General features: G+C 39.4%; 1 protein-coding gene across 8 annotated transcripts in view; it reads right to left on the bottom strand.

Annotated features, from left to right (window-relative positions):
- The window catches only part of CADPS (calcium dependent secretion activator), a 472,988-nt gene that overhangs the window by 358,052 nt on the left and 93,638 nt on the right, over nucleotides 1-21,298 (bottom strand). For all 8 annotated transcript variants that reach the window (XM_054482477.2, XM_054482473.2, XM_063661889.1 and 5 more), the window contains exon 2: nucleotides 9,685-9,798. In XM_054482477.2, coding sequence (XP_054338452.1) covers nucleotides 9,685-9,798 — 114 coding nt within the window. The remainder of the gene's footprint in view (nucleotides 1-9,684; nucleotides 9,799-21,298) is intronic.

Genomic DNA, 21,298 nt, shown 5'->3' with positions numbered 1-21,298 from the left:
GATTATAGGCGTGAGCCACCATGCCTGGCCTGATTCTCCAATTTCTTATCCATACACCAAAGGAATTGAACAATAAGATTTGGGACTATCCTTTTAACTGTAATGATTATAAACTTCTCCATGAACCCATTCATCCTTTCTTTGGTTACTCCCTAGGTGGAAGACACTGTACCAGGTGTCAGGAATACAGTGGTGAGGAAGACACAGATTTAGCTCTCATGGAATCCAACTGACATAATCCTAATAATGCCATGCAAATATGATTACGATCTGGATGGAACAAGTGCTATCAAGACAAGGGTCCACAAGAACCTATAGCTAGGAATCTATTCTAATATGCGGTCAAGAAAGACTTCCTGAAAGAAAACACCTTTGAGATGATGCATGAAAGATGGATAGGTGAATGGAGAGCTGTAAGTTATTTTAGAGAGAAGGAACAATATGTGTGAAGACCCCAAGTGCCTGAGGAAATAAGGAGGAGTCAGTGTGGCTGTGGCAATGAGGGCTGGGAGTGACAGATGTGAGATGGGTAGTGAGGGGCCAGAGAGCCCAGGGAGGCATTGAGAAGGAGGAGGTATTCAGGAGGAGGAGGGGATTAGGGTTGTAGGTCTTCATTTTAAGGGCACTGGAAAGCCATTGAAGGTTTTAAGCTGGGACACGGCACAAACCAGTTCACATTCTTTGGCTTTAACGTGGAAAACAGACTGATGAAGGGAGCCAAGAAAATAGGCAGGGAGGCCAGTTGAGAGGTGCTTGTAGGAGACCTGCTGAGTGTGATGGCAGTGGGGACACTAAGGGGTTAAGCCTTTGTTGTCAGTGCTAATAAACATAAGGGGTGACATGAAAACATTCAATCAACAATGAAGCTATACTCTCCTCTACATCTATGCACATTAGTATCCCACAAACCTGAAATGGGCCTCAGTTATAAGCTCTCAGCCCCAGATTCTTTTTTCCTAAAGCCCTTCCACAGCTGCCATCTGCCACTGTTTTTGTGACTGTTTGGTAAATATCTGATCTCCAGCTAGACTATAAGTTCCAGGGAGGCAGGGTTGTCATTGTTTGTTTCTATTACTGCTTCTTAGTGCCTGAGACAGTGCTTGGCACGTAGCTGGTGCTCAGTAAATATTTGTGGAATGAGTGAATGAACTATAAGAGCAAAGCAGACTCCTCTAGCAGGAAAAATATGGAGTGAGACTATGTCTGGATGGGGGCAAGAAGGTCAAGGGGAAACCAGCACATGGTATATTGGTCTCTTAAAACAAGAGACTTAGGCTAGATTTTCCGTGGGACCTGATAACAAGGGGTAAGAAATAAAGATGTTGGCACTTGGGTCCCAGCTGATGTAACTGGTTGAGTGATGTATTAGTCTGTTCTCATGCTGCTAATAAAGACATACCCAAGACTGGGTAATTTGTGAAGGAAAGAGATTTAATGGATTCACAGTTCCACATGGCTGGGGAGGCCTCACAATCACGGTGGAAGTCAAAGGAGGAGCAAAGGCACGTCTTACATGGCATGGCTGCAGGCAAGAGAGCATGTGCATGGCAACTCCCCTTTACAAAACCATCAGATATCTTGAGACTTATTCACTATCACGAGAACAGCATGGGAAAGATCTGCTCCCATGATTCAGTTACCTCTCACTGGCTACCCCCATGACACGTGGGAATTATGGGAGCTACAATTCAAGATGAGATTTGGGTGGGGACAAAGCCAAACCATATCAGGTGAACCCTGAATCCTGAACATGGCATCTGCCTCACATAGCCACTTCCTCTGTACATAGTAGCTACTCAATAAATACTTCTGAATTACCAGCGGAAGACAAGTCACCTAACCTCCATCAATCTCACTCTCCTTCATGGTAAACAATGAAGGAATCCAGCCTTTCTTCTTTGATGAGGATCAAACTGAGAAGACTTTGAAAAGTGGAGGGATCTATCTGTTCTGTGTTAAGATACAACTGCCAGATCCTAGAAAGAGGAGAGATGAGTGGAATGACAAGAACATGGAGGAAGGAGGCCAAAGATTGGGGAGACAGTAAAGATGAATTGCCCAATGGAGACAAGACAGCCATGAGGAGAGAAGGTGGCAGCAGGAAACTATTTTTACAGGCACATCATCTGTCTTGGCTTCTCAGTCTGTCAAAGAGGAAGTGGGGCCTAGGCCAGCCTCACCCTATAATGAATACAAACACTAAGTACTGATGTGCCTGTGTGTCTCTAAAACAACTATTCAAACTCAATTGTGCTGGGAGCTCTGTCTGTATTTCTTATCCGTGTTTGTTTCTGTTTTTGCTTTTTAGTGGCTGCCACAAGAGACTTTAACCCCAAGCCCAGTTCTATATGGGCACATCCATAAATCCTCCCTGCTTTTCTGCCAACTTCCAGACAGGTCATAATGAGAGATGGAAGATAAACAAATAAACATGGAATTGTGAAGGACAGTCAATTCAGCAACTCGACCTCATCCATCAGTCCTTCCCTCCATCACCAGAGCCAAGCAACCTCAAGGTCATTTGAGAAACACACAAACACATCAGTACTTAGTGACTGTTCACATTATGGATGAGGTTGGCCTAGCTCCCATTTGCTTGCTGATAAGCTGAGAAGCCAGGGCAGATTCATTCCTGCTCTGAAAAAACATATCTTTTCAATATAAATAAGAAAAACACCTAGATGTTAGAGTAAATAAGGTTTGCAAGAAACACAAACCTCATTGCTATTAATAAATGGACACATAAATAATGAAAGGAGTAGACATCATGGTTAGGAGGATGGGCCCTGGTATTAGAACACCTGGGTTCAAATCCTGGCTCTGTTGCTTGCTAGCTTTGCCACCTGAGCAAGTTACTTAATCTTCCTGGGCTTTAATTTCCTCACCTTTAAGATGGGGGTTATAACAACCTTCCTTTGTAGGATTTTGGTGATCCCTGAATGCTGATTCAGTGATATTATGCCTGCAAGTTGGTTAGCCTGTTGCCTACTATAGGCTAAGAATGTAATACAAGTTAGCTGTTATTTTTAAATAGAATATCATGCAGCCATGAAAAAAGATATGTATTTTTTCATTAGCATCCAAAGATGTCCATGATATATGGTTATAATGGACCAGAGCCTTCCAATGGCAGGGGTGAGGTGGGATTGGAGGATAGGAGCATGGCTCTGGATTTAGAATACCATATGAAATAAGACAGACAGTTTACCGATGAGAGTGTGTCATTTGTGTGACCTTTGGAAAGGTAGGAAGGAGACTGAAAACAACTGTGTTAAATAAAAGAAGTGGGTCCTTAATAGTTTGTGGTAATTTCCCACCTTAATATGCAAGCCAGACAGTTATCTTGACATGCATAGATACATTAAAAGTATCTGGAAAGATAGAAACCAAAGTTTAATTTTGGTTATCTAGCATGATGGGATTGCAAGTATTTTTTAACCAGGTAAATGCAGAGATTTTTCTACATTGTCTGTTTTATTTTTATAATGGGCATGTTTTACTTTCACGGTCATTTGAAACACATCTTTTCTACCTGGAAAAATACAAATTTTACCTTCTTTGAGGCAAGGTGCATTTTCATTTCCAAAATAAAATGTATTTTCAAATCTTAAAAATATTCTTCACCAAAAAGTAAAGGATTCTGGGCAAAGTTTCAGAAGCAGATCTAGGGCCATCACCTTGTGGTAGGTGGTGCTAGGTTAGGAGCAAAAGTACTTTCCTTTCTCTTTTCTATATCCTTTTCCCCTGCTCCATCTTGTACCTCCCTTCCTCCATGCCCAGGGAGTGAATTGATTCTATCAACTTTCAACTCTCTTCTTCTATTTCTATGCAGCATATGGACACCATACCATCATGCTCATTTCTAACCTTAATATATTAATATATTCTAACCTTAATATATTAATAATGGAACTGTCCAGGTATATATATTCTCATTTAGTCTTGAGAGCAATTAGGCAAGGAAGGTCCTATTACAGATGAAGCAACTAAGGCTCAGACTTGGCTGAGGTCCTAGAGTCAGTGTGTAACTGGACTAGAACTCAACCCACCTCTGTCGGACACAATTTTTATTTTTAATTTATTTAGAGACAGGGTCTCATTCTGTCACCCAGGCTGGAGTGCAGTGGTGCAGCTCACTGCAGCCTTGAACCTCTGGCCCCATGTGATCCTCCCACCTCAGCCTCACAAAGTACTGGGATAACAGATGTGAACTGCACCTGGCCTTGGACACTAAACTCATCCTCTTAACCACTCTGCCTGCCGCCTCCTGCCTCCTCCTTGCTGGGCTTTCCCTGCAAGAATCAATGCTTTAGAGTGGGTAGTTACTCTTCCCCTATGGATGTACCTGTTTATCATGGTATCTCAGGTACCATGGAGTAGTTGTAGCCATTCTACTTATTAGAAAATATATTGCTTCATTTTAGAAAAATAGCCAGTGTGACCTGACTTATACTCCTCTTAAATAAAAAAAGTTCAACCATAATAACTAAACAAAATGTCTTCTTGCATAGATGAAACCTGCAGTTTTAGCCTGCCAACTATTCTTCCTCTTCTGATAATAGTACCTCAGTCTTTCTTCCAAGAACTGCTTTCTCATTGCATAGTTGCCGTGGGATTGTCAATTGTAGGACTTTGTCCTTCTTTAGCCAAGTGGGGAGTTGGGATCTGAGCTTGGTCAGTAAGACTGCCACTTCTTGAGTTCACATTCTGAGTGGGCTGGCATGAGAATGGACTGGGCTAGAGTAGGTTTATCTCAATTATTAAGTGTCTGTTATATCTTACTATCTGGCTTCCTGAAGTTAAACTGCTCTGGTTTCCTTCTTTTCTGAAGCTAAGCTGTTTCTTCTGATAATAACAATACCAGCAACAACAGCAAACTATTGTTGTTGTTGTTGCTTCTGCTGTTGTTATGATGATGATGATGATTAGGGCTTAATTTAACCACAGTCGATTTCTGTTGCTAGCAACTAAAGAATTCTGTCTGTTGCAACGTTCAAAGCTAGTTTGACAAAAATGAACTAGGCATTTATTTAAAAACAAAAACAAAACAATACAAACAAACAAAAAATAACAACAACAACAACAAAACAACACTCACACACTCCAAACAAAGCTCAACCATAGCAGCTTCACTGGCTGAAGTTCAGACATCAGATGCAGTGTCCTGAAATGAATTTTTATGTCTTCTGCCACATTTGACACTCCCACTTTCTTGCAAATACCCCCATGTTCACTTCCAGGAACAATTTGAGTTTTGTAAAACTTTTTTATCCACCTATTTTCTCTGATGCCAGGACCAGCATGTGAAGAAACTAAAATCAAGCAGGGAGGTGAGGAGGTGAGCATGAGGAGGTGAGTGTGAGGAGGGAGGGAGAGAGCAAGAGAGGGCTTATATTTTGGACATTTTTCTTAAAAATAGTTAGAAAAGGTGTGAGGAACACAGAGAAATGGCTCTCTGATGCCATATCTCAGGACCAGGGGTGTGAGAACCAGACAGAATTGCTGGGCCAGATCTCAGAGCACCCATCCCAGCCTCCAGCCCTTGGCCCTGAAAGCCAGAATTGAAGAGATTAACGGATTAATCTGTTGCCCTGCTTGATCTGCTCTGACAATCAGGGCCATCAGGAAAGGACAAAAATAAACCTGTGTGCTCTTGAGAACCATGGGGACCTTGGTCTCCTTTCTCCCATCCCCACTCATGGCCCAGGCCTCACCAACTTGTTGTTAATGGTGACTAGCTTAGTTCAGACTGGGCTGGATGGGCACAGATGGAAAAGGAACAGCACCTCTTCTCTCCTCTCATTTATTAAAAGATGGTCTTTACTACTCTAGCATGCTGAGAGATCATTACAGCAGTTGGCCCTCTGTATCCACAGGTTCCACATTCATGCATTCAGCCAACTACAGATACAAAATATAAAAAATAAGAAATAACAATAAAAAGTAATACAAATAAAACCAATATAGTATGACAACAATTTACATAGCATTTACATTGTATTAGGTTTTATGAGTAATCTGGAGATGATTTAATGTGTATGGGAGAAGGCCAGGTGTGGTGGCTCATGCCGGTAATCCCAGCATTTTGGGGGGCCAACGCGGGTGGATTACTTGAGCCCAGGAGTTCAAGACCAGCCTGGTTAACATAGTGAAACCCTCTCTCTACAAAAAATCAAAAATTAGTCTGGCATGATGGCATGCACCTATAGTCCCAGGTACTTGGGAGGCTGAGGTGGGAGAATCGCTTGAGCCCAGGAGGTGAAGCCCAGCCTGGGCAACATAGCAAAACCCTCTCTCTACAAAAAATACAAAAAGTAGTCTGGCATGGTGGCATGCACCTGTAGTCCAACTATATGGGAGGCTGGGGAGGGAGGATCAATTTAGCCAGGGAGGTTGAGGCTGCAGTGAGCTGTGATTATATGACTGCACTCCAGCCTGGGTAACAGAAAGGAAACCCTGACTCGAAAAAAAAAAAAAAAAAGAAAGGTATATGGGAGGATGTGCATAGTTATATGCAAACACTATACTATTTTATATCAGGGACTTGAGCGTCTGAGGATTTTGTATTTGAGGAAGCCCTGGAACTAATGCTCTGTGGATACTGAGTAATGAATATATGCATTAGCAAAACAAGACCAATATCTAAAACTGACTTTTTAAAGTATACAAATCCCAGAACATTTTGAGATTATTGCTGTTACGCTATTTTTTAACATTATTGCTGTTGGTAAACTGGAGTGTGAAGTTGTGGCATGGTAGGGTGGAGTGTGTGTGTATGTGAAAGAGAATTTGGAAGGAGGATATCTGTTGGTGTCGTCTGCTGAGTGTATATTCCCCCTGTTTTGGTAAAAAGCAGCCTAATGTTTTATTAAGAAACATTACATTCTTCCTGAAAATGGTTCCAGTGCAGCTGAGCCTGTACTCAGGTGCCAGAGATGGTGGTTGTCCTAAGCCTTATCTCCCCAGTCTATTTCACCCGCATCCACGGTGACTGACTCAAGAAGGGACATATGATCCATGTCAGTCCAACAAAGTCACCCCATGTCTTTGCTAGGGAGCTCAGCAGGGGTGTTCTCTTTGCTCCTGGAGGTGCTAAACTGGTAGGATGTGCCCTGGGGCTGCCAAGGTCTTCCACATGGAAAGAAGCTGATCAAGAAGGAAGTCAACACAGGGATGAGCACAGTGGAGAGGTGGGGGGAAGATACCCATCCCGCTGGTAACTTTGGAGCCTCTGGATCCAGCCATGGCTGAAGCCAGGCCTACTCGTGGACTTTTAAGTTAATTGAGGAAATAAATTTCTTTTTAGGGTTATCCAGTATGACCTAGGTATCGGTCACTTATAATCCATAGAGTCCTGACTAAGACAGGGGCCAACAGAGAAGCAATTGGAACCCAGAGTTGGGTAGAGGAAGAGACACCAGCTTCTCCATAGCCCAAGCATGAAGGGGAAAGGAGAAAGGAAGGTGTAATCAACTTGGAGAGCTCCCAAGTAAAGTGTTAACCCTGATCTCCTGATAGAGAACCTTCACTTTAGAGTATTAGACTTCCCTGGAAAAGTGAATCTAAGACTCTCCAAAGTATTTACTAATGAAGACAGCAGTTAGACCATTAATACCCCACATCCTTTCTTATGTTACTCAAATGCTAACATTAAATATTCAGTAATTTCTCAATGCCTGTATTCTTACCAGACAAAAAAAGAAACTGTTTCCAATAAACTAGCCACTATAGAGGAAAACATTGGGATCACTGTAGATGTAATGGTAATTTCCAGAGACTCATTAGCACATTGATGACTATTAATTTTCACATTTAATTAATAGATAGAAATGACACTTTCTTTTAATTTATGCCATTAGTCAAATGAGCTTTCTAATTAAGATTTGCAACCTATAAATTTATAAACTCTGGTGAATGACTCTAAATATGGAGAACTATTGATAGGGGTCTGCTTGGCCTGACAAGGGTTCTGCCATTACTCTCCGACTGGCTTCCAGAACTTGAACAAAGAGAGAAAATGAATTTCATTCCTGGGCAGTTTCTAAACAAAACCTTTGTTAAATATATTCAAGTTATTCACTATCATATATCACTGTGATTCCAAATCTCATTTCTACTCCCCATGAAATTCAACCAAAAAACTGTACCACATCAGATAAAGCAGCAAGTTTGACACTCATTGGCGATAATGAATGATACTTTTAAAATTTTAAAAGATTTAAATTTGGACAACTATAAAAACAAATTTAACTTCTAAAATAGATACAAATAAAAATTTCATGAAGAAAATGGTGAGTAAAAGGAGTCTGTGGTTGGTCCCAGCAAACATCACAAAGACTGTTTACTATTAAATGCTAATTAGCAAACCAATCAATAATATTTTCACAAGATCTAATTGCAGTCTTACTCTCTCCATGAAGGAAGGAGTCAAGTGCTTTAGCAAGTGGGAAGAAGAGTTTTGCCAAATCAGGATTTTGCCTCTACCTAGGCTTCAATCAATTAACATATTTAAAGCATCTGTTGTGGGCTGAATCAGATGGGCAGACTAAGTACGTGCTTAGAGCACCAGCAAAGCAGGCACATCAACATTTTTGTTTTGAAATAATTTTCTATCTAATAAATAAAGGAAACAAGGAAGGAAGGAAATCAGTGAAACAATCCCAGGGGAAAATCAGATTTTGTTACATTTTTCTTATACCTATCTTCAAGTTTATCATTATTACTGTGAATTGTATATAGCAGGATATCATAAGCTTTCAGTGCTTAGGAGCTGGTCTCTAATGGTTGTCATCTAGCCTTGACAATGCATAAGACATTTGGGGCATAGGATTCCAAACACAGAGAGTATTTACCTGGTTCACATTAAAATAGATTAATATAAAGTAAAATGTCACTCAGTGACCAAATAATCATATTTGAAAATACGCATATGAGGAAAGCATTGCCAATAGGAATGTATGGCATGTCCACTTCATAATCATATAGAAATAATAGCCAATATGCACACTGAGAAAGAACACTTATAAAATTTAAAAATATTTGCAGAAATACAAATCCACTTTACTGATAAGCTTCTGAGGTCTAGTGGTGACAATTTACCTGTAATACATACTCAGAATATATTCTCTCTTTTGTAGATTTTCTCTAGAGAACAGCACTGCATTTTGGACAGTGGTTCCAGCTCCAGAAAAGAAAGCAACATTTTTAAAAAAAGAATAAGGAAGTTCATGAAACTACCATCCTTGGGAGGTGCTAACATCCTTTAAAAATGGTGTAAGTGGTGAGAAAAATGCTCCTGACTCAAAGTCACAGGTTGTGATTTTTTATAGCTGTGTGACCTTGAGTAATTAATTTAACCTCTCTGAGCCTCAGTCTCTTCATCAGTAAAATGGAAATACAATCAGACCTAATTCATAAGACTGTTATATCTTGTATTAAAAACACTCAGTATATTGCCTGGTATAAAACTCCATTGTTAAATAGTGGCTTACATTTAGTTTTCCCCAAAACAAAATACTGTTATTTCTTAACATTGTAACCAATCACCAACCCCTTTGCCTTAGGAGGGATGATCCTGTAGTAAACCAAAACGATTGTCCCCATTGCCCTCATTGCCCTGCAGCTCAGACTCCCCAGGCCTAGGGCTTGAGTGGTCTTGGCATTCTTCTGAACAGTGATTCTCACCTCATAGTAACTCTGCACAGCGTTCATGAAGGCTTCGTCAGCCATGATCTGGGTTTCCCCATTGAGGAAAGCCTGAAACCTGTCCTTGACTGTCTGCAGCTGCTGTTTGCTGATCTGTAAGAAAAAGAAAAAGAGGGAAATGTGAGAACATGTTCTAGACAAGGATCATGGATACTTTATGCTGAAGATGCCAGACTCATTGGTGTATTGGAGCTGGCTTGTACAGGTGTGTGACAGCTGATTAGTGAATCTGTGGAAACTTCTGTGAGCCAGTGTTAAACACAGCCATTATTTTAAAATAATATATAGTTAAATAAATTATATTAAAAACAAAGTTAATACACTTTTAATACTTAAAATTCATTGCCTCCTAGTTATTTTACCACATTTCACTTTTATCAGTGCTTTTGAGGTTACTTACACCTATGGTATTTGCATGAGGGAAATTCTATATAAGGGAGTGTGCTACCACCCATCTCTTCCCAGCTCCACATTCAGTGTTGTCTCATTGGCAGCTTCATATCAGCCAAGGTGGGAATATTTATACCATGGAAATTGGCAAATGCTACAAAAGTTTTTTTTTCCCCTCCTGAGAGATGGTTGTTAAACATGTAATAGCAAACACAGCACTGCACATGCCCCTCTGGTGGTCTGAAATACCTTGATGAATGCAGTATGACCATATGCAGAGGTTTTCAAACTTTATTGTTGTTGGTACGTCCATGATCACATGACAGATGATGTTTGGGTACAGGATATACTTCTGGGATGTGGCATAGAGAATTTGGGTACTAGGTTATGTACAACTCCTTGCCTATCAATCCCACCTTTCTTTCTTAGGAAAACATTCCTAAAAGATTCATACTCATTCCTCCTCCTCACCCCTTATCTGGCTCTATCCTACCATCCATCAGGTATCAATGCAGGCAGCACTAATTTATGAAGCCCTTCCCAGCCCCCAGGCTAGGCGCAGGTCTTCCTGCTATGTGATTCCACAGCACAGTGTTTATTTAACTGCTTGATGATGATTAAATTTGTTACATGATGTGTCTTTTCTTGCTATCTTATTCATCGATGTTTTCCCAGGGCATAGCTAACTGCCTTACATGTGCTGGACACTCAGGGCTGATTACATGAATGAATGAATGGAGTGTATGCAAGACATGTTATTTTCAGGTATCTTTTCATTGGTTCTAATTTATATAAAATATGTATATTAAAAAGTCAGCCAAAACTTTGCTGTTTTAACAGTTAAAAACTTTTAACTTGAAAAAGTTAAACTTTTTGTAAAAAGTTATGCTTTATAATTGATCATGAGAAACCACCTCTGTGAACCACTGTTCTAATGGAAAAAGTAAGAAGATCAGTCCAGTACCAGTTCTGCTGGCCACTGTGTCATCTGGAAAAAGTTACTTATATTCTGCATTGACCTGAGAGTGAGGAGCCAGCCTTTCTGGATCAGGGCTGGCTTTAAATAAATTTTATCTCGTCCTTAGTTTTCTCACTTGGAAAATGGTGGTAATTCTAATTACCCATTGTCCTGGTATAGTTATAGTTATTCAATAACATGAGTTCTTTTAAAAAATTAAAAGTTTTAATATAAATCCATGTGATTTTACCATTAGAGTCAATATAATTAGCTTTAATGGTAGAGACTCAAAGCCAGCATGAGTTTTGACTCAGTCAAGAAACAAAAACAAAACAGAATTTTGTTTGTGACACAGATGGAAGCTGGGTGCTTTCATTAATTTTTGTATCTTTGGAAGAAGTTGGGGAATAGTGAAGTCAAGGGTAGATTAAAAGGGATTAGAAATTTATCAGACTCATATTTGTTACATTCTAGTGCACCAGTATTCAATGTTAGCCACATATATAATTTTAAATTTTATAGTAGCCACATTAAAAAAATAGAAACAAGTGAAATGAATTTTGATATACTTTATTTAACTCAATATAGCCAAAATAACGTTTCAACATGTAATCAGTATTTAAATTATTAATGAGACAGATTACGTTTAAAAAATGCTATGCCTTTGGAATCTGGTGTAGTTTACCCTTACAACATATCTCAATTCAGAGTAACCAAACTGCAGGTGTTCAATAGCCACATGTGGCTAGTGGCTATTGCACTGGACCAGTTCAGACCTAAAGCATGGAATAAACTCACTTCTAAGTTGCTTAAGCTTTCCTGCTCTGACCCATGGATATTGATATGTGAAATTGAAGAGAAAATCACAGTTATTTTTTATGGGCTTGAAACCATTTGAACTGAAATATTAGGTAGCAGTTGATTTGCTCATAAAAATGATACCCATAACATAAATTTATTTTAAGCAGGCCAGCCTTAATCTAGTTCACAAATCCTAACAGTATAGGACCAACTAAGGCATCTCACAGGATTTCTTGCTCAGAATTCCTTCTAAAACAGTGTCAATACCAGCTTTGCGTGATTTTGGGAGTGGGGTGGGATGATGGAGCAGGAGAGGAATGGAGGCCTATAGACCTCGCTTTTGTCTTAAGTGATTAAGTAATTGAAATAAAATTATGCACATACCATATGAATGATCAAGATTGATTGTTGACCCAGGCCAAATCTATTATCTCTCTAACCTTTCCTTAAATAAGCATGGTGCTCATTTAGTTAAGAAATATTTATAGAGCACCCACCCTCTGCCCAGCCCTGCACCAGACACTAAGAGTTCAGTGGTCAACACACTCAACCCCTGATCTCACCCGTTATTTCTTAGGGCTGGGCACTAAGGAATCAAAAGAAATAAGGGCTTTTCTTCAGGGATCTTATAGTCTAGGTGGAGAGGAAAATGCAAACAAAAAAGCACATAAAATTATGATTCAGGATTTCAGAGAGAAGAAATTGCAGAATATAAAACTCTCAAAGGAGAAAGGAGCTAAGGAACTTCAGGAACATTAATTTTAGTCAAGTTCAGAGAACACACATCACAAAGCCACACAAAGCATCCCTTGCTTGCCTAGTCACATTAAGCTCTCAGCAGGAGAGTTGGGGGCATGGACTTCTGTGGCAGAACTTTGTTTATGTCTGGGTTTTGCCACCTACTGGTTTACAATTCACGACTTTTCTCACCGCTAATTCAACAAGCCTAGTGTTTATTTACTCAACTCACTAGCCATGTCTCCCTGGGCAAATGACTAACCTCTCTAAAGCTCAGTTTTCTCATTTTTAAAATGGGGCCAATATTGACCTCATAGAGTTGTTGTGAGGATTAAGATAAGCAAAATACTCACTGAAGAACTTAGCACAGGATGAATGCTCAATACATCTTAGCTACTGTGATGATTAATTCTCATCTTCATTTTTTTTTTAAACAAACAAACAAAAAAACAGAGTCTCACTGTTGCCCAGGCTGGAGTGCAGTGGTGTGATCTTGGCTCACTGCAACCTCCACCTCCTGGGTTCAAGTGATTCTCGTGCCTCAGCCTCCCAAGTAGCTGGGACTATGGGTGTGTGCCTCTACACCCGGCTAATTTTTGTATTTTTAGTAGAGATGAGGTTTCACCATGTTGGCCAGGCGGGTCTTGAACTCCTGACCTCAGGTGATCCACCCGCCTCGGCCTCCCAAAGTGCTGGAATTATAGGCGTGAACCACTGTGCCCACCCTAATTCTCATCTTTGAGTGTTTGCACATACTGTTCCCTTGAGAATGCCTGCCTCTGGGGACATTTCACATGTACACATCTTTAAATTTAGTGCATGTGCTCCCTTCCAGACTCCCCAGGTGGAGGTCGCTATTTTCTCAGCATTTTGTTCACAGTCCTATGGGTGCATGTTTTATGTGGCGAAGTAGTTATTTATTTAAACTTAAGAGCTCAGAGGCAGAATCATGAGTCAGGAGTTGAGCGCACAGGCTTGGGGTCCAAGAGACAAAGGTTCAAGTCCTGGTGATACCACTCACTTCCACGCTGGATGACCTTAGGCAAGCTACTTTCCCTAAGCCTTCGTTCCTCATTAAAAAATTTGGATGATAAAACTGACCTCCCAATGTTGCTAAAAAGATGAAAAGGGAATGGGGTAATATACCTCAAGATCTTAGCACATGGCCTGGCATAAAAGAAGAGCCAAATGATAAACTCAGTGGCCTCCAAGGCCCTGCATGACGTACCCTGACTTTGACTTGCTCCACTCTGCTCTTTACTTACTCTGGTCTCCAGCACACTGGTGTCTTTTTTACTTCTCAACTGTGCCCTGACTTTTCTTGCCTGAGAGCCTTTGCTCTTGCTGTTCCCTTCACCAGGGATGCTCTTCTGGTTTTCCCCATGGCTGGCCCCTTAGGATTCAGCCGAGCCAGCATCTCCTGGGAAGCTCTTCCCTGACCATTCCGCCTACAGTAATGTTCTCCCAGATAATCTCTGTCACAGTGCCCTGCAACCTGAGCACTTCCTGCACAGTCATTATCACAGTTAGCACTTATCTTCTCTAAGGTAAAATTATTTAATTATTATAACATGTACATAGAAAAATATACTTTATCAGCACAGAATATGAGGAATTCTTTTTTTTTTTTTTTTTTTTTTGAGACAGAGTCTTGCTCTGTTGCCCAGGCTGGAGTGCAGTGGTACTATGTCAGCCCACTGCAAACTCTGCCTCCTAGCTTCAAGTGATTCTCCTGCCTCAGCCTCCTGAGTAGCTGGGATTACAGGCAAGCACCACCACGCCCAGCTAAGTTTTGTATTTTTAGTAAAGATGGGGTTTTGCCATGTTGATCAGGCTGGTCTTGAACTCCTGGCCTCAAGTGATCCACCTGCCTTGGCCTCCCAAAGTGGGATTATAAGCTTGAGCTGTCATGCCCAATCAATATAAGAAATTCTCACAAAGTAAACTTTTCCAGATAACAAACTTTCATATCAAGATAAACGACGTTACCCAGACCCCAGAAGCTCCTGGATATTCCCAAAGTCATTGCTCCCTCCAAAAGTGACCACTAGCCTGACTTCTATTATCACAGATGAGTGTTGCCTGTTTTTGAACTTGGTGTCAGTACGATCATACATGATGAGATTCATCCCTGTGGTTAGGAGTAGCAATAGCTGGTCCCTTCTCATGGCTGGGAAGTATCCCATTTTACAGGTATACCACAATTTATCCATTTTCCTATGATGCATATTGGGGCCTTCTTTATTTTAAAATTATACCTACTTTTCATTATCTATCTCTCCACAAGAATATATGTTTCACAAGTACAAGGACCATATCTGTCTTGTTCACTGTTGTGCTTCTTGTTTATAGCTGTACACATACATCTCATTTGCTGCTATGCACACAGTGAGCTCTCAACGAATGTTTGCTGAATGAGTACATGAGCCTATTAAGGGCTTAATGTATACCAGGCACAGTGTTAGGCTCTGGCGATATAACAGTATCAAGGCACAATCTTAGCTCTCGAATTTCTCACAATTGAGTCAGAAATCGCATACTCATCTTTGACTTCTTAACACCCTTTGCCAATTGCATGAGTGAATGAAAATCTTACTTAGAAGCTTGCAAAAGCCAGTCTAAGAATCAACTGTGGGACAGAGTTTGTCTCTGGTTAAAAGTTAACTGACTTTGATAGGATTCAACCCAAAAGGTGACCTTGCACGAATAAACTGAAATAATTGGCCCAGAGTAGCTGACAGTACAACTCTAAATAAACAAATGGGCTTCGATGAGCTGCTTAGAGAGAGAATCCTCCTAAAATAGAAGTCCATCTAAAAGTATTTAATATGTATAGAAACCACTTATACATCAAGGTCAGAATTTAGAATTGCAGTAATGAATTCCAAGCAGAAAACCTGAAAAGATGGAAGGTGATTATTGTAGAAGAAAGTGCTGCAGCAGCGTTTGCTAGAACTATTCAAGCATTCTTGGTTCCGTCTACCTCATTAACCAAGGCCTGAAAATTCCCACTGCCTTTCAGGCAGTTTGTAATTTACTGAAGCATTCTGGAGAACCGTGAAATGTGATCTGCAGTGAGGAGAAAACCGTATATTCTAAGTGTCGGTCTCAGGAGAGGCAATGTTGAAGTCAGAGCAAGCTCAGGTCACATCCTAGCTTTGCTATGAGACCTTGGTCAAGTAATTGGTTTTGGGTTTTTCCTCTGTAAATAGGGGAAAGCAATATCTACTTTACAGAGTCTTTGTGAAAACTAGGTGGGATAATATATGTATAATATATTTATTTATAATACATGTAATGATACATAGCATAGTATCTGGCGTAGAGTAAGGATTCAATAATAAAAGCAATAAAGGAAGTATTATTTTTTTCCCTATCATTTATCTTTTATCTTCTTTCAATGCTTTTTTTATTTACTCAGACTTTTGAAGGTATCACTGATGTGGTATTCCTTACCTCATTCTTTCTTGGCCCTTCTAGTTTAGAGACTGGAAAGCCAATTACTCCCCTCCCAGTTTCGCCTGCTATTATGGGTGGCCATGAAATAGAGGCAGAAAACTACTGGGGGGCATCTTCTGGAGAAATATTTGAAATCCTCATGAAAATGAACATACTTGGTGGTATAATCCTTTCCTTTCCTGCTGCCCCTTCTTCTGCTGAGAATACAAATCTATTGTCCACAGCCATGGTATCTATCTCATGACCATGCAGAAAAGGCTAAGAGCATCGCAGAAATGTGGTCCTTACATTTTTGGGTGGCTGAACAAATGTTTGTAAACGCCCATCTCTGGCTTTTTCATTATGTGAGAAAAGATAAATAAATTTCTACTTGTTCAAGTCACTGTATGTTTTCTCTTACTGGCAGCCAGATGCATTCCTAATGGATACACATGGTTTACGATAGTCATGAAAGAATGCATACTTACTAAGATGCTTATTGGTTAATACGTTTCCTATTGCAACAGCAACTGTATCAGAAAGAAGGGAGAAGCAATGCTTACTGTAAAAGAAGGAACCTCAAATAGCAGCATTCTAAGCATAGGCAGCAGTGAGTAGAAAAATATCTTTGGGTGTATGGAGATGTTCCTGTTATACACATAAATTAGGTCCTTTTGTACTTAAAGTATAATGTCAGCATTGTATATTGCAATTTTTAATATAAGCCATGCTTTTTCTTTTTAAAAAAGAAATCATTATCTGGGAAAAAAGAGACAGGTTTTTAAAGCTTTTCTTTATTATAGATAACTGGAAAAAATGTCAACTCAACAAGTGCTTAAAAATCATATGCTAATCTAGACAGATTAGGGCAATGTTTATTTAATTTCTTTTTCTTGAAGACTTCAAAAATTTATATTGGGCCATGAATTTTATTAACAAATAAAATATGCCCTTTCTACAACCAGACTACATATTTTCTACTCTAAAGGAAGTCCTGCTTTTAGAAAATTTAGAAATTGCATCATCTTAACCAAATATTTACTTATTTACATAAAGTTCTTCTCACCTTTTATATTATATATGTATATTTACATAACATACTCTGAAAAAGGCATTTTAAGTGACTTTTATTTAGCTTGAAGAAAAAATCTGACAGACTTTATCATGGCAAAATATAAATGAGTAATTCTGAAATGCAAGTTGAAGGGGGAAAAACATATTGAAGGTGGGGAGAATTATGATGAGGCTGTCATCCTAGACTTCCCTTTGGAACATGGTTTCCCAAAATTCAACTATTCAAATAATAATTCAATTATTTAAGTAATACTCCCATGAGTATGTCCTCCCCATGTACTAACTGTACTATTTACTTTTTGTTTTTGCATTAAACATACATCAAATCACTTTCTTCTAAGAAATAATATCCAAAACCATAAGCTTTATGTAGTTTTATGTAGTAGCTATTGTTAAAATAGATATGTTCTATCCTCTTGCATACCTCTACCACATTTTACAAAGTGTTTCTTTAGAAAAAATGTAAAATTCTGCTATATATAACAATTCTTGCTCATTTTAAAAAAATTTAGGGTAGCAACTGAATATAAGTTAATTACTACTTTTAAAAAATGAGCTCAATTTTAAAATTATTTAATAATAGACCAATCAGCATGTTATTCCTAAAGATCTATTTTTGGGCAGAAGAGAAAGAATAAAGACCTATAAATTGGCCACATGACACTCTAACAAAGAGTTCTATGATCTACAGGGAAATGAACTTGGAGACATAATTTGAACATTGATTAAGATGGGATTCTCCCAACCAACAATTATCTAGTAGAAGAGGAAAAAAGTAGGAAAAATGCATCTAGAAGGTGAGTTGGGGCTAAAGATTGGATTGAAGATCAAAAGAGAAGAGGAAAAGGATCAAAGGGGATGAAAAGAAGAGAAGGAGAAGGAGGTCTACTTTTCACCGTTCCAGCCACAAAGCTCTTAAAAGTTGTTCTTTAGTAGGACAAATGTTCTACCCTTGAACCCGGTAACATTAAAAAAAAAAAAGAACATTTTTCCAACTTGGAGGTACTCAGTTAAAAAAAAAAAGAACATATTTTTCCAACTTGGAGGTACTCAAGCAGTACTCACATGGATTCTTCTGGCATGTGGTCAAATAAGGAGTTCTAGAGCCAAAGATCTCATTAAGAGTTAGTTGGCTAGTTGCCATCATTCTCATACTTTTTGAGGTCAAGTCTCTTTCCCCTCTTAAAAATCACTGAGGACTGCAAGGAGGTTTTGTTTATGTAAGTTGTTTTACAGCTATTAACAAATACTATAGTGATATTAAAACTGAGTAGTTTAAAATATTAACTCATTAAAAATAACAAACCCATCATATGTTAAACTGAAATAATACCCTTTTATGAAAATAATATTTTCCAAAACAAAATAAGAGTGAAGAAATATCTTTTATAGATGAGTAGAGGACAGTTAGATCCTCATTTCTTTTTCTGCATTCAGTCTGTTGTGAAATGCTGTTTTGGTTGAAGTATATGAAGAAAATCTGGCGTCCCACAGATAGGTTGTTGGAAAACTGAGAGATATTGTAATAGCCTTTTCAGACAAATGGGATAGTCTTCCTGATACTATACCAAAGCCCAAGTGGTGGTATTTTCTTGAAAGTTAGATGCACTGTAAAATCAGACACCATATAAATGAGCTTTTTATACTCAATTACATTAAAACCCATTGATCTGTCTTGCTATTTGAATGAATCTTTCACCCATCAGTGTTTTTTTTTTATTTTTGTTTTGTTTTGTTTTTGAGACGGTGTCTCTCACTCTGTTACTCAGGCTGGAGTGCAGTGGTGTGATCTTGGCTCACTGCAACCTCTGCCTCCCAGGTTCAAGCAATTCTCATGCTTTAGCCTCCCAAGTAGCTGGGATTACAGGCATGCACCACCAAGCCCAGCCAATTTTTGTATTTTTTTTTTTTTTAGTAGAGATGGGTTTTCACTACATTGGCCAGGATGGTTTCAAACTCCTGGCCTCAAACAGTCTTCCCGCCTCGGCCTCCGAGAGTGCTGGGATTACAGGCATTAGCCACTGCGCCTGACCCATAATTGGTTTTATTTTTTAAAAATCATACATTGGTCATATCAAAAATGAATTCAGTGAGTTATGTTAATTTTCCAAATGTTCACACATTTCATCACACAATACATAAAAAATCATATGACTTAATATTGCCACTGATATCAAAAAAATCTTTAGGTATTAAGAAACTGTCCAGATTATGGTGGTGATTGAAATCTCAAACTTTATTATTAGCAAAAAATATTGTCAGTTGTTTTTCTTGAAGTAACAAGCTCCTTCCATTTACTTTCTAGAAAACATCTATGAAATACCTACATTTGTCTGTTGATTGTTTTTCCAAGTAAAAATGATATTCCGTTTTTTAAAAAGGCTTGTTTAGTTGGCAACTCAGACAAGTCTCTTCCCATGAGACAACTGTTGTCCTTCCTCATGCTGCCTGAGTGCTTTATGTGTAGTTACCATTTCATTGTATAGAATATTTAAAAGGTGTGTGCCCAAGGATCAACATTTAATAAAATTAACACTTTCTATGGTTTCATCAAGGAAAGTATTCCGTGAAGTTGGCCGTTTTTAAGCAGGAAGTACATGGCCATGAGAGATGCAATGATTACTAGCACAGTTTGGCACCACTGCCTTGGTTTGTGTGAAAGTACCAGCAGTCTTCCTCATCACTGCTTTTGCATCATTATTGATAATGTTAACATAGTGAGAAAAAAGCATATAATGTCTTGACATTACTAGGAAAATCACCTTGCAGAATTCCAGGGGCATGTGGACTATGCTTCCAGAACCACTGCTCTAGTGAATCAATGAATCTGCTAGTAGTGAATCTACTACCAGCAAGGTAGTAGTCAGGAGGAGAGTGCTAGGGTATAGTCTTGGAGAATATAGCATGAGAATATAATAGGCAGAGAACAGAACACAGTACAGGGGCTTGCATGCCAAACTGGGGAGTTGGGCTTTAATTCAAAGAATGGTGGGAAAGCATTGAAGTGTTTTGCATAGGAGAGCGACATGGTTTAAGAACATGCAGAATTGGCCGGGCACAGTGGCTCATGCCTGTAATCCCAGCACTTTGGGAGGCCAAAGCAGGCGGATCACGAGGTCAGGAGATCAAGACCATCCTGGCTAACACGGTGAAACCCTGTCTCTACTAAAAATACAAAAAATTAGCCGGGTGTGGTGGCGGGCGCCTGTAGTCCCAGCTACTCGGGAGGCTGAGGCAGAAGAATGGCGTGAACCCGGGAGGCAGAGCTTGCAGTGAGCAGAGATTGCGCCACTGCACTCCAGCGTGGACAACAGAGAGAGACTCCATCTCAAAATAAAAAAAAAAAAAAAAAAAAAGCATGCAGAATCAGGGAATAGGAATGAGTTCTGGGGGTTAACACAGAATCAGGAGAATGTTTCAGGCTTGCTGTGATATTTGAAGAGGGGAGGGTTCTGAATAGTATCTAGAATCTCAGTTTGCAGAGACAGGGATAACTGGGAAAAGAGGAAGGCTGTAGGGAGAAAAGGCGAGAGAGAGATGAGGAGGGCATTCCAGGTTGAGGGTACAAAATGGGTGAGGAAAGACAAGATGAGAAACTGTGGGACCTTCTTGGAGGACACAGCAAGAATCTCTTTTGTCAATTACAATCTGGACCCTGCCGACTCAAAAAACAAGCATTAGAGGCGGCTGTCTGAGTATGCACAACAGAGGAGTCCAAAAATAAAGTCACAACTATTAGAAATGAAACGACAGATTGTTCCATTTGGCTGGAGCTCAGATTAAAATACTAGCACAGCAACATATGAAATCACTAAATCACCACACACCATCTTGGGTCTTATAAGGTTTAATAGTGAATTTATCAGTAGCAATTATTTCCAGAGAAAAAGTTGAAAAAATCTGAATGCAGTCTATGTACAGGTTATATGTGACGCTAATGTAACATTCACAAACTGTGACCATGAGCTTCACTGAAATTGATTTAGATAAGAACATTATCCTGTCAGCATGAACAGAGAGAGAAGGTACAAGTGATTGGCAGTCACTTTTCAGGCTGCTGGGGGATGTGGAGGAATGTGGAGACCTTGGCTTGTTGTTCTAACAATCGCCATTCAGGATCCAGAATAGCAGAGAGAAAAAACAGGACAAAGAGTGAAGGTGATCTGAAACTAGGAAATATGAAAAACACAAGTG

This window comes from Pongo pygmaeus, chromosome 2 (genome assembly GCF_028885625.2).
Source record: "Pongo pygmaeus isolate AG05252 chromosome 2, NHGRI_mPonPyg2-v2.0_pri, whole genome shotgun sequence".
In the NCBI taxonomy this organism is placed as follows: Eukaryota; Metazoa; Chordata; class Mammalia; order Primates; family Hominidae; genus Pongo; species Pongo pygmaeus.
This window is presented reverse-complemented; position numbering and strand designations above follow the sequence as displayed.